Below are 14,204 nucleotides of genomic sequence, written 5' to 3'. Positions count from 1 at the left end.
GTTACGGCCGGGAAATGTGGTTCGTGCATGAGCAAGAACATCAATAACTTCATATATTACATTAAAAATCATTTAGCTTGAATTTTTATTAGAGATTATTAAAATAGTAATAATTAGAAGGTTTATTATAAATTTATAAATTTTAATTGTACAAAAAGATTTCTTAATGTTTTTAAATACTACTATATTTCACCTTCAAAAGAAATACAATTCATCATATCAAAACCTTTTAGATTATAACACTTTGATTGGCTGATAAGGCATTATAAGCGAACCCGGCCGTAGCTGGCGGTCTAGGGGATAGCACTCTGTGACTTACATCGACTGGAAATAATCAATCACTCTCTCAACCGTTACCCCTCTTTGACCAATGCAACCTCGAACATTCATCTACCGAGCGACAGGAACATTCGGGTGCAATTAATCAGAGCCCAAGTATCTTGACAACAGGAACTCATACTACGAGTATTTCAACTCCGGATCCAACAAGCAGAGATTACGGTACATGAGATAAAAAGTCTTAGCTTCGAAAGGTAGAAAGTATGCGAGAGATAGCCATGACCTTCAAAGCTCAATCGGAGTTTTACCGTGTGGAGTCTATTGGAAATAGCAAGCTCGACATTAATACTTGATTGTCTTACCTCTAAGTCACCTACTGCTAATTTGAGTTTGAGAACGACGTTACTACAAAGTTTTCGACACGGACGAGGCTTGATTTTGCGCCCGATGGAGAAAAGTTGTCGATAGCACGGGGAAAATAGAAACAGGAAATTTAACGAGCATCCAGGGAATCGCGAAGAATTCTAAAAGATAAGTAGCAAGATAATGGATGATCGAATGGGCCCAAAATTATGGAACATGGAAAGCTGATCGTAGACATAATAATCGTAAAATGCATGATATTACCTACGACTTATAAATTTCTGATGGAGCAATCACAGAGCATTGGAGAGTTCGCTAATGCCCCCATAGAAAGTTCTCGAGTAACTTTGATATCTAGCTTTCATTCTGATACTCCGTATATTATCTTGTTAGACCTTACAATAATAAAATAGGTAGAATCTTCTTTTCCCAACTCCAACCCTCACATCGAATCCAAATTCCAGATTCCAGAAGCATCAAGGCCCGCCCCGCTTTTCCAGCTACCGATGCACTGCTAGTTCGACAAGCCGATACATCCGACTCAGCCCTGCAGCTAGCGCTATATACCTAGGTAGTAACATTCATTCGATAGCAGCCAGACACAGCGTTTGCGAGTTTACGCGGCATGATATGGTCTTCACTTGCTTATTGTACACATGCAGTATCTATATCTCAAACCAACCCCTTTTTCTTTTCGTTCACTTGCTGTTCGTCCAAACTAAGACCTGATATCTTGCATAAACCGTTTCAATTCCTCGCACTAGATTTAAAGCATAAAGTTACTATACTAGTGGGGTTATGGATTTATAGAATAGACCATAGACAACCTAGAAAGAAAGTGTAGTATTGAGATTTTGATTTCCCAACCCCAAATTTCTCCTCAACAGACTGACTATTGATTTTCGCAAATCTCTCCGAAACACACCATGAACTCTCCATGAAAATCTTAACAGGGTTCAACATGAACTCAATTTCTACAATGTAAATCAATTATCAATTCCGCAGCTCTGTCTGAAAATCCAGTTCTCAAGACCTGTTCAATTCCCCACTTCAACCCAACACACACCCCAGTCCTCACAATCCCCGTATCCTCTACCTATTCCATAATGGCAATGCGCCTCTCTATACGCGTATATAGATCCATACTCCATAAACACTCCCACAAACATCCCGCAAGCATCTGCATGCGCAACCAAGCCACACCACCACGCGCGAATCACACCTTCCCTTTGAATTTGACTTTCCATGCTCGCTCTCAGAGCGAAGAAAGGATACCGTTGCGGAACGCCAAGTAGCCAAGCATGTCTTGCTTGTATCAACTTGTAAAGGCTTACATCATGATTAGATTGGGTGGTGGATGGATGAACCTTAAGGATGACCGGGTGCTGCGGCTGGGATGTTGGGTGTGGTGTGAGCAGGTATAAGAGGGCTTGTGACCCGGAGTGTAATGGGAGTGAATTTGTTTTTGGTGTGCGCTTACTTACCTACCTACTTACTGTAGTATTATTATTATTCATTGTTGAGTTGATTGGAATTATACCTACCTCATTTAACTCATCCTCTATCTCAACCTAACATCCAACCCCTCAATCTTCTACGCAAATCATCAACGTCAATTGTCAAACCAAGTCTTCGATATTAAGAAATTTATATCGCCTTGAAATTAAACAAACAAACAAACAAATCCATCCATCCATCCATCTCTCCCTCCCTCCCTCCTTCAAACCTCCAAAAAAAAAAAAAAAAACATGGTCGCCGCCAACCCCCGCACTACTCTCCACCCATCCATGATCCGTCAACCACCCGCCGCCTACAACGCCAAAGGTCAAGATTTCGAAATGCGAGAACCTGTACGTTAATTTCTTTCCTGTTCACCCCATCAATCCTCACTCGTGATCCTCCCCCTCCTCCCTCCCTCCCAAACCCAAACCAACACTAACGCCCCTCAAGACCAAACACGCCAACATGTCCATGTCACCCACTCCCACCGGCACCTTATCCCGCACCAGCAGTACCGATTCCCACGCATCAGGAAGTGTTCCCGTACACCAGAGAGGTGGTGGAGGAAACGGAGGATTGTGTTGTGGAATTTGTGCGGGGTTGGCTTGTTTTGAATGTCTGGAGTGTTGTTGTTAGATATTGTGGGTGGGGGAGGGGGCGAGGGAGCAATTTGAGTTTTATTTTTGGGTTGCGGGGTTTGGGGTCTTGGTAGGGTGGGAAATGCTTCACTCGTGATGGATTGGGAACAATTGGATGGATCACGCCAGTTAGCTTGTTTATGACTTTATGAAATGAAATTGATTTTACTCGGTACTTTTGCGTTTAAAGTCTTGAAATTCTGTACGGATCACTGAGGTTGGAACATCTCTACACTTCATATTGTCGATTGGTATTTATTTAAAGATGATTTTACAGATGTCATCAAACATGTAGCGACTGGCTTTTACGTTTATTTAAGTATAATCCGGCTCGAGCTGCAAGTTTAACACACATACTAAAAATCGTAATCTATTCCTTTAACCTCAGTGAACCAATCCTCGCATGTTCTCCACCGATTATAGAGCTGGTGTTTGCAATATAGACGTAACGCAAAGAGTCCTTGTGTACTCATAAGATATAGGAGAGTAAGAATTGAAAATTTTCTCAGTAGAAAATATAACACTAAGATTTCTCTTCTTCAACTCCCTTTTTCACCTTGAAATCTTGCTTTGCTGGTCTTTCTCCAAATATCGTACTGCCGATTCTAACTTCTCCGCTTCCTTGTCGAATCGCCTATTGGATCATTAGTTCTGGTATCATAATAAAATTTCCCGAAAGAAGGGAACAAGAAGATTAGACATATGTCAGGAAACAAACGCACCTTTTCAAAATCCTCACTCATACCCATGCTCAATTCCAACCCCTCTATCCCCAACTCCTTCTCAACTCTATCTCTCTCCTCTCTTAACACTCTGAAATCCTCATTTTCCTCGCCTTCTTTCATATGACTTCTAGCTATCGCGCCAATAGTCATAAGTCCCACTAGTTTTAAATACGGACATTCTTCAATGACGTATTTACATAATTCGGTAGTATCTTTGCCAGGGGAAACACCAGATTTGGAGGATTCACCTGAAGTGTTGAGTTGAATGTGAATGTTTAAGGGGGAGGGCTTTGAGTTTGAATCAGCGGGCATGGGAAGAAGAGAGCGTCCAAGAGATAGTTGAGAGGCTTTCTTTTGGGAATCGATGGAGGAAACGAGGTGAAGGTTAAAGACGGTGGAGGCGAGGGGTTTGCATTTATCTGATATTGAAGTTAGTGTCAGGCTTTGAGCGAAGTTGAGACGACGAGGCCTGATTAAAGTAATCTAGACAGGATTTCAAAGCCCACTCGGGCGTAGAAGCATCCAAAATCTATTTCTCCAATGTATCATGTGACTCATCGCGACCTCAGCATCTCGCCGAATTATTCAGACGAACATGACTGAGAACACAGAAGTATGCTTAGAAAAGTTAGACGTACTGCTCTGTAACCCCCCAATAAAGTGCCACTTAATACTCCTCGGCAGGATCTCCGCCTTTTCCATCAACTCCTGTGCATAGTTCTCTCCAAAATGTTCGACGTTTGCCTGCTCATGAAGAGCTAGGATATCCGTTGCTGGCTTGAGTTTAGATACTGCTACTAATCTTACCTATCTTTTGCGTTAGTATACTTGTGGGTTTATGGTTCGAAACACATAGAGATAGATAGACAGGAATAACAGTTGGAAGGATGCGAAGGACAGGCACCAGTAGGGATGAACGGTTTCATGCAGATGAGGGGCAATGAACATACATTTCTGCTTCCTGCGGCGTTGGTGACACGTTCAGAGACGGATTGGAAAGCTGAAATGAGGGTTTTGGCCCGGACTGGATCGCATGTGAGCTTCATTTTTAGATTTGGATCTAGGTTGCGTTTGTTGTTGGCTATTGAGTGTTGATTAGGTGGGTTTGTGAAGAGGTTTGTCAATTATCGTCGGCTTTTTGATGGGAGCTTATCGATAAGAATCTAGGTCTGTGGGTGGAGCGGAGTGGAATTACTTGGCATTGCGAAAATGAAGAGAGGCATTGGAACTATTTGTTGGGGACACGGAATATTTTACTAGATGAAGACCTTTCAATTGAATTTTTTTCTATTTCGGCAAAGCATGGCATCCACGCAGCAAGCAAGCTTTATGCCAAGGGGTTTTGCTTGTTTGGGACTTTGAGACCAGATGAGTTGTGGATTCATCGCATGTCACTGTTTATGTGTTCGATGTGGTCGAGAACGCAAAAGCGAGGATGAGCCTGGCTGGCGAGGGTTGGTGACTTAGAGGTCTAGGAAGGAGGCACCGAATAGAGTTGTTGGTGAATCGTGATACGTACCTTCCTCGACGTAATGGTGAGGTGGTGGTGAATTAAGTGGACAGATGTTGGAAGTTTGTGGTCGGAGTGGTCGAGAAGGGACAATTTTTCGAAGATTCAAATGTCGAGAGGTCGTGCAAGTGGTGGCTTGTATTCGAAGGATGATTTTCAAGATAAGGATTTGTGATTGCGAAGCATAGATTGATTGATTGCATGTGGGTTTAATGTGATGAGATTCTCATTATGCATAGATAGAAGCACAATTTGAATCTTCTCTTCTGTCTTGTGCATGGTACGTTAGGATATGTTTCCACTGATGTACCTCCGTACTCCAAGATATTACACTTGACTCTGGGGTTGTGTTCCATTCAATTTCCACGATCCAACATACTGGATGGAGCATTATTACCAAAGATCACGATCATGTTGGAGCCTCTATCGTCATCCCCCAAGAGTAGTGGCTGAGATGGTCGACGGATCTACCAAACTTCCCACATTTTCCTTCCAAAAATGTATATCATCGGCGTATCCAATTCATGATTTGGTCGGGAAGCGGCTGTGTACTTTGGGAGATCCGCACTGTTCAGTAGTTTGTTTTTGTTAGGTTCGATTTGAGTAAAATGGAGACTGATTGTACATCGTAGAATACCGGTACGTCGTAAAGTATCTTCCATTGCAGAACACATTGCGGAATTTGCACTTAGACGTGGACTCGGACTTGTTTATACGTGGACGATGGAGCAAGAATCATGACCAGTCACAACACACGAGGAGGAACGATGATGAAGCACCGCCCGCATACGAAGACTTGAAGAAGGATTACACTTCTACTCTGTACTCTCCAACTTTCTAAATCTTGAAGGTGTTCCAATCACACATACAACACATGCAAAATTCTTCTCTTAGTTCATGATCGTCATTGCATATCCCGTATACGAAGCGACTAATGTACAATATTACGAAGAAAGCCCCTTAACCCTCCATCGTGAAACTCGTAAGGCCATGGGAAAGTTTACGGAGTACCCGATTGCCTACCTGAGGAGTCCTTTACACATTCTTCGTTTTTTGTCCCAGATCTATCTCTCTTTGTGTTGTAAATTCATTTTTCAGGAGGATGAGCAAAGCTAGTCTTCCATCACTTTATTATTAGAGGTTGAATCTTTGTACCGAGTAATAAGCCTTTTCCCTTGGCGTTTGGCGTTTCGTATTCCTGGGTGGCCATGGTGATCGTGGTGGCCCGTTAGAAATGCCCATTGGCTATCATGCCCATGGATGGATGTCTGTACCTTGCATTCTCGACCATTCTTGAATCTTGACCCCCTCTTACGGTCCTTACCCCCTTGATAATGTTCCGTGCCTGTAAGACAAAATGTTGAACGAACTTGATGGAACCCCAGTATTAAGAATTTTATGAGATGGCATCTAGGTCCTAGCTGCTAGGTACCTAGGTGTGTACTGTAGTCTGTAGCTACCAGGTAGGTAGAGAAAATTAAGACTCTTTTCGACTCTTTTCGACCCTTTCGACCCTTTCAACCCTTTCGACGTTGGCTCCATTTTTCTTCTGCTCAAGGGACAAGTTTTACATCTTCAGCTTTCTCCACAAGGACTCTTCCTATCTCCTCTCTTCTTGTCAATCTTTACCTGCTATGTCCCGTTTCTGCTCTTAGATCTTTCATTACCTCAAGAAACGGAATAGAAGAGAAAAACTCGAATACACACGAATCGAATTCCTATGACCAAGAAATCTTCTTTCAATTCTTTTAATAGATTTACTCCAACCGGGATTCTTTCTTCCTTTCAACTTTTTGGACTTTGTGTCCTTCATTTCCTTCATTTCATTATTGAAATAGTTGGTTCCAATTCTTCTTTTGGAACTAGCAGAATATTATCTATCCAAACTGGTTATTCTTCGGATTGTTGATCAAAACCCCTCGAACACGCTCGACGCGAGTTACTATACGAATGACGGCCATCTATTGAATTCATACATTCGTTTCGCAGACTACCAATTGATTGAAATCTGCTAAGATTCTCCCTTGAGATTCACCACTTACACAATTTGTCCAATTTATGATTTTTATTCCTAATCTAGTTTTATATTTGAGACGAGCAACATTCCACAAGGAATCTTATCTCCCCCGCCACTGATTCAATCTCAGATCTCCAGAAAGATCTGCGATTTTTATACTTGCTTTCTCCTCACGAAAACCCTACTTTTCGATTAAATGTCACTTCGTTCCCCTCGATCACCAACAGATTTCTCGCGGCGTGGCTTTCAGCCCATAGACGGCGGCGATATGACCGAAAACATCCCCCTCACACAAGTGAGAACTGGAGCCTCTTCCACAGGAGCACGAAAACCTGGAGAAGGAATACTGGCAGGAAGCTCGGAAAATGATTCTGGCAAAGAAGACGAGAAGCAAGGGATGTTTAGAAAAGGATTTGCCGGCAGAAGGAAAGTCCATCCGTCGAGAAGAGGAACGAACGGAGAGGAAATTTCTGTCAATGGCTTGGGCAGATTTTACAACACAGTTATTAATTTCTCGGTGGTCACTCGTTACATGTTCTACGTTGCGCCAATTGGTATAATACTCGCCGCACCAATCGTTGTCTTCGCTGTCTTGTACCCAACGGCAACTATTGGAAAAATGAAATTATACTTGTTCTTCACTTGGATTGAGATTATTTGGCTTAGTATTTGGGTTTCGAAGCTGTGCTCGAAAGCCGTACCATACATCTTCATGTTTTTGTGCGGAGTCGTCAGCACTGGCGTTCGAAAGTACGCAACTATCTTGAGAGCTTTGGAAATCCCATTATCCTTGGTTGGATGGGCCATTACCAGCTTAGTCACCTTCACGGCCTTGACGACGAAAGAATTAAATAAGCTGCACAAAAATGGCAAAGATTACGATGGCACCTTGGATCCATGGGTTAATACGATGAAGCGTGTTCTGGTACCTACTTTGATTTCTACAATCATACTCTTGGTGGAGAAACTCATTGTCCAATTGATCAGTGTCAATTATCACCGACGCTCTTTCGATGGACGTATCAAAGAATCAAAACACCTCGTCCACTTGCTTGGTCTCCTATATGAAGCATCCCGAACTCTGTTTCCAATGTACTGCCCCGAATTTGCCGAAGAAGACTACATTATTAGCGATAGCATTGAAGCCGTCCTTCAAAAGACGAACAGAAAACTATTGGGACATAACAGATCCGGTTCAAACACGCCAATGAAGCTCATCGGAGATATTGGCCGTTTTGGTGACAAAGTTACCTCAGTCTTTGGAAATATTGCATCTGAGATTACCGGAAAGCAAGTTTTCAACCCTAATTCTGCTCACTCCGTCGTTATTGAAGCACTTGAAAAGACCAAATCTTCCGAGGCATTAGCCAGACGTTTATGGATGTCTTTCGTCGTTGAAGGCAAGGACTCTTTATCTGCAGATGATCTTGAGGAGGTCCTTGGTGCTGGTCGCAAGATGGAAGCCGAGGAAATTTTTGAAGCTTTGGATAATGATGGAAATGGCGATATCTCTCTTGATGAGATGATCATGAAAGTAGTGGATATTGGCCGCGACCGAAAATCGATTGCGAATAGCATGAGAGACGTTGGACAGGCCATTGGTGTTCTTGATCAAGTCTTACTCATTATCGTTCTCATTATTGTCATTTTCGCCTACAGTAAGTTTAAGCTCAAAATCTCAACCACAGGGTCACACTCTAATCATTTGAATAGTTGCTTTCCAAGATACTGGTTTCCTCACCACATTGACAACTGCCGGAACGACTCTCTTGTCTCTATCTTTCGTTTTTGCTGCAACTACTCAAGAGTTTCTTGGTTCTTGTATCTTCCTTTTCGTCAAACATCCATATGATGTCGGTGATCGCGTCGATATCAGTTCCGAATACCTTGTTGTAGAACAAATCTCCTTACTTTTTACCATTTTCAAACGCATCGACAATATGAAGATGGTACAGGTACCTAATATTGTACTCAACAACCTTTGGGTCGAGAACATCACTCGTAGCAAGGCAATGAAAGAACAACTCGATATGTACATCTCCTTTGATACTACTCTCGAGGATATTGAACTCCTACGCACAGAAATGGAAAATTTCGTTCGCCATCCAGACAACGCTCGTGATTTTCAATCAGACATTGTATTGGAGGCTGTGGGCATTGGAAACATGGATAAGCTTCAACTCAAGGTCGAAATCAGACATAAATCTAATTGGCATAACGAAACAGTTCGCGCTGCTCGTCGCTCCAAATTCATGTGTGCTCTTGTTTTGGCCTTACGCAAGATTCCAATCAACGCTCCTGGAGGTGGCGGAGATGCTCTCGGTGGACCTGCCAACCCCAACTATTCGGTCGCTGTGACAGATGAATGGGCCGCTGAAGCACGGGATAAATCATCAACCACTAAAGACTCAAAACGTCTCATACCCACGAAACCTCTCAAAAATACAAACCCAGATCTTGGTCCAATAGATACAGAGGAAGAGGCCGCGGAACATTTGAATGCAAGACGCCCTGGTTTAGATTTTGCCCATAGTAACAGTTACAACGACAACGATGATATGTCGACCTTGGGAGAAAATAAATTCGACCACCAATACAGCAATTCAAGGACATCTCTTATGAAAAGAGCAAGCACCCGAGGTAGACGAAAGCCTGGAGAGCATCTACCGCCGAATGCATTCCAGTCATCTCCTGGTTTTAGCGTTACAATAGACGAGCCTTCAGGATCAGGAACTTATGGAAATTCTTTCATGAATGAAGGTGCTGCTGGTTCCACTGAGTACAACTCTTCATATGGCAGTGGAAGTGGTTATCAAAAACACGCACCATTTCCTGCAAATTCATCTGGTCAACTCGGACGTAACACATCCGTTGCTTCGAACAGAAGTCAGATTGGACCCGATGGGGCTGGTATACCATCGTCGACATCACTATACCCATCATATTCAGCAGGACAACAATCTGCCGGTGTGGCTTCCAACTCGACTACTAGTAACACATCACAAGCTGCTCCTGGTCGAACTTTAGTCGGTGGTACACCAGCAAGCCGAGCGAGAAGTGGAACTACAGGTGGTAGTCGACCAAATGTTGAAGATGAAGAAGAGTAGAGGTAGAGGACGATGTAGCAGATTACAGACTGGACGGGGCTAGATTTCTTTTTATTACAGGGTCGGGAGTCAAACATACTATACCCGAATATTTTTGCATGTAATTGATGCATGGATTGGCAAAATGATGACGAATTTGTATGATATATTTGCTAGATAATGTGCTTGCTACATCAGCTTCCACATTTTCTTTAGATGGTAAAGGTCGTGTCAGATGAGAACCATAGACTGACTGGTGAGGAGAATTCATGAATGGAATAGGGAATTCAAGCAATTTTATGCAATTATTCAAACATTCAGCCTTGGAGGTCTTTGCACATTGAGACGTGACATCTAGAATTGACAAGTTAATCGTCGGAAATGCCGCAATAAATGCTCTTAAATCTCATTCCATGATGCAGTGAAACCTTGAAATATAATTAATGAGACAATTATACGCCTTGTGTGAGTCATGTGATATGTGATTAGGAATTTTCTAGTTGAGGCTAGCGTATCTGCTTTATCTCCGAGTTGAGCTTCCATTCCATTGTCACAAGCCAGGATCAACACACCGAACATATACGCTTTCTAAAACGAGACGTTCTGTTATTGTATTTTGGAGATAAATCACACTTGACCAATTGGAATCACGCGTTTATCGTGCATCTACTAATTCTATTTACGGATTATCTTGGCCCAAAAAATCTCTCTTCCAGCATTCTGATCACGTGTGGCTTTTGAGAAATTGTCTTTGCGTGGAATCGTGGTGCAGGCGTATTTCACAAACTAGTAGGCCTGGAGGGTTGGTAGAGTAAGAGCTGGGATATTCCGATTGAGAGTATGGATCAGAGAGCCACGATGGCGCAAAGCAATAGGGTCGGAGAGACGAATCTTGCGAGAGGCACACCGCTGGGCGCTTCAGGTCCATCGGGCGTCTCGAGAATGGCAGATCCTCCTGGAATACTGAGGAATCCAGAGGCGAGAAATTGGAATACGGATGTTCCGAATCATTTGCCTCATGAAAAGGTTTTTCCGATTCAAATCGGGACCGAACTTTTCCGGTTGAGTGGTGCTAGTTTGAGTTCTGATGGTATGTATTATCCTTTCTTCGCACTTCCTGGTTGAAAATAAGATTCTGGATGGATAAGAAATTTCAGAGTGAGGGCACCAGCTAAGAAACCTAGAGCACCCTCATATTTTTCCCAATATTTTCAATGCCAATTGAGGCAAGCGCAAGAGAAAGGAGAAGATCCAAATACAGCTATCAGGACCCTTTATATCGATCGAGATCCTATCACGTTCAAAGACATATCACTTCATTTGCAAGGATACCATGTTGCACCAAGGGATGCAAGTCATTTTGTTAAGTTATTTGCCGATGCTCAATTCTATTCATGTTTGTCTCTCCCTCTCCATTACTTGGGGAGATGTGTTAACAGCAGATAGTACCAAGGTTGATCTCTCAGCTATATGAAGAAAATATCTTCATAACAGTTGGAGATCGAGAATTCCAGATTCCTCGCGAATTATTTTCCGATCCCGGAAACAGTCCAAATTACTTCTCCCTAAGCTTCACTATCTTCTTTAGCTCCCCTACTGAGGTATTTCCCGGCCTAAGCAGGGAAGGTCTTCTTCGACCACCATCTATTCTTCCCCCATCAGTACCCAACCGCTCCTCGAAAACATTTTCCGAAATTCTTCATCTTCTCCGTGGTTACCCACTTGAAATCCGTAGTCCAGAACACCGTGCTGAACTCTTACGAGATTGTCGATATTTCCATCTCAAAGGTCTTGAACAAAAATTAATTCCCCATTCTATTTCCTATAATCTCCTACGCAAAAAATCAGAAATCACAATCCGACTCGTGGATATCAGGCAATCTGGCCTCTCTATCCTAACAAATATCTCCCCATCTACCGCTCCCGCTACCGAACCTCTCACCTCTCCACCCCCACCTCCAACACCATCTGTAGGTTACGTACACTACCAACGTCCGTTTGCCGATTCATCGCCCTCCGAGCTTATTCTCGAAATAGGTGATTCGGCTACACTGCTTCATTGGGATACTATGCGCTTGGAATTTTTTGGGGAAACGAAAATACGGATGGGTAGATTGTTGGAGGTGGTTGCTACGAAACTTAATCTACCGGGTAAACAACCCTTGGGATTATTGATGAAAAATGGTGGCGCGAGCAGCGAACCGGCTAGTCCGGGCAAGAGTGGACTGAGTGAGGAGATGGTTAGAGTGGTTATTGGAGAAGACTGTGGGGTGGTGTGTGATGGGAAGGTGGTTGATTTGAATGGGGCTACAGATGAAACTTCTAGTATCGGTGGTCAAGGAATTAGTAAAAAGAGGAGAATAGGAGATGGGATTGCGCTTCCGGCAAATGTTAACATAGGCTCCGGAGCAACGAAAGATGAAACTTGGATTGTGAAGTCGGGACAGTGGAGGCTGAGGGTTCAAAATCGTGGGGGTGGTTTGCAAGCAGCGAGGATGGGAGTGGGAGTGGGTGTGGGGGAAAAGGCTTTGGTTAATGGGAAGGCGGAGTGGGAATGTGTGTTGGTGGCGGTGAGATTGGATGCTGTTAGTGGGGAACGGGGGAGGAATTTGGGGAGAGGATTTTTGGGTGGGTGAAGTGTACAGTGGGGTGTGGTTCGGAGAATGGAGGGAATGGAAAGAATGGAGAAGAGCGATTTCGAGAATTAGGGATGGTAATTTCGGGTTAATGATTGGTGTATAGAATAAATGGGAAAACTGAGATGGCTGTGGATTATTTTGTATAGTGCTCTGAAAAAAATGCGGTATAGTCGTGGTATCATATTCGTTTTGTTTATCGTCTTCGAGGATGAATGAAAGTTTGACTTGACTTTGCGAAATGCATCGTCAGATGTGAGTATAGAAGTATGGTATGAGTCTTATAAAAATGATGTGTGAATGTCCGAAGAGAATCTCACTCGGAGTAGAAGAGACTCGGTGTTTTGTCTGAGCTCTGGGATTTGAAGTTTGTATATTTTTGACTCTGTTGGCTCAGTTGTCTGTTAGTGGTATTTTCTTGATAGAGTGTTAGAGAAAGTTCTGGGGTGGCTTTTGCATACTGCATGGAGGATTGGAATAAGGAGGATTTGATTGAGGGAGATTTGAGATGGGGATGGGATGGTGTCGTGTGGTGAGGTGAGGCTGGAGTGATGGGTTTGAGGGCTGTTGTTATGGGGGATGGGGATGGGATGGGACGGATGTGGAGGGATGGAAATGGATGGGGGGGTATGGATGGGATGGATGGGATGGATGTGGAGGGATGGATATGAATGGGGGGGTATGGATGGGATGGATGTGAATGGAGTAATGCTAACTGGTTGGGTATTGATGGGATGGATATGAATGGGAGGAATACAAGTTGAGAGCTGGGAATCTAATAGTAAGGTAGGTTAGGTCAAATAGGTCAAGAAGGACGGTGATCAGTGTAGGGGGAGTATTGAAGTTTAACAGTATGCGCGAGAGTGATGGTATCCATAGACTTCCGATGTTTGAGATATTAAATGGGTATTGTGGTGGATTCTGTAGGATGTTACATGTCAAATACATGGGACAGGTATGGGTGAAGGGGAATTGAGCTCTTTGGTGAACATTGCAATGAGCTGAAGAATGACTCTCCCGTGAGTAATTTGACCACGAACAGAAGTGATTGCGTGAATCCCAATTCTTTAATGGTGGTTGTTGTGGCTGTAACTTGCGGTGTGGGATGGGTAAATAGTGATGCTCAAAACGAGTACCCGAGTTGAAAATTCGTCGGTTGAGAAAAATCTCGGATAAAGTTGCTTCGCGGATCTTGTGTTACGGGAGGTTGGATCATCATGTTGCCGAGATGATGCTTTATATATTGATTAAGGAAACCCCGGGATTATGAACTCTTTTTCCTTCTTTTCTTTCTATTTCTTTTGCAACCGGAACCTTTGAAGCGTTCTGGTGCGTATCATGTGATAAGTATTTCAAAAGAATATATAAAAGAATCAGTCTGTTGCAACATAGACATAGGAGGTCTTCCCCATATTATTCTCATGTCTCTGGACAATCGAGCACTTGCTTT

The 14,204-nt window shown here is 43.2% G+C and overlaps 4 protein-coding genes across 4 annotated transcripts; 3 read left to right on the top strand and 1 right to left on the bottom strand.

The window, feature by feature from the left end:
* Nucleotides 1-2,390: 2,390 nt before the first annotated feature.
* EAF01_005055 (uncharacterized protein) lies at nt 2,391-2,778 on the top strand (the record flags this gene model as incomplete). The annotated part of the gene is made up of 2 exons (XM_038913310.1): nt 2,391-2,492; nt 2,593-2,778. The coding sequence occupies 2 exons, from the start codon at nt 2,391-2,393 to the stop codon at nt 2,776-2,778; spliced, it is 288 nt and encodes a 95-aa protein (XP_038771396.1).
* A 525-nt stretch (nt 2,779-3,303) lies between these two features.
* On the bottom strand, nt 3,304-4,551 carry EAF01_005054 (uncharacterized protein; the record flags this gene model as incomplete). Its single annotated transcript, XM_038913309.1, has 4 exons — nt 3,304-3,414; nt 3,503-3,924; nt 4,144-4,312; nt 4,456-4,551. 4 exons carry the CDS (start codon nt 4,549-4,551, stop codon nt 3,304-3,306), a joined length of 798 nt encoding a protein of 265 aa, XP_038771395.1.
* A 2,677-nt stretch (nt 4,552-7,228) lies between these two features.
* Nucleotides 7,229-10,139, top strand: EAF01_005053 (uncharacterized protein; the record flags this gene model as incomplete). The annotated part of the gene is made up of 2 exons (XM_038913308.1): nt 7,229-8,690; nt 8,746-10,139. 2 exons carry the CDS (start codon nt 7,229-7,231, stop codon nt 10,137-10,139), a joined length of 2,856 nt encoding a protein of 951 aa, XP_038771394.1.
* Nucleotides 10,140-10,678: 539 nt separating this feature from the next.
* On the top strand, nt 10,679-12,754 carry EAF01_005052 (uncharacterized protein; the record flags this gene model as incomplete). Its single annotated transcript, XM_038913307.1, has 3 exons — nt 10,679-11,208; nt 11,305-11,514; nt 11,565-12,754. Exons 1-3 carry the CDS (start codon nt 10,959-10,961, stop codon nt 12,752-12,754), a joined length of 1,650 nt encoding a protein of 549 aa, XP_038771393.1. The 5' UTR covers nt 10,679-10,958.
* Nucleotides 12,755-14,204: the final 1,450 nt, after the last annotated feature.

The sequence above is a fragment of the Botrytis porri genome, assembly GCF_014898465.1.
Source record: "Botrytis porri strain MUCL 3234 chromosome Unknown BPOR_006, whole genome shotgun sequence".
NCBI classification, from domain to species: domain Eukaryota; kingdom Fungi; phylum Ascomycota; class Leotiomycetes; order Helotiales; family Sclerotiniaceae; genus Botrytis; species Botrytis porri.
The sequence above is the reverse complement of the archived record's forward strand: the minus strand, read 5'-3'. Positions and strand labels throughout refer to the sequence as shown.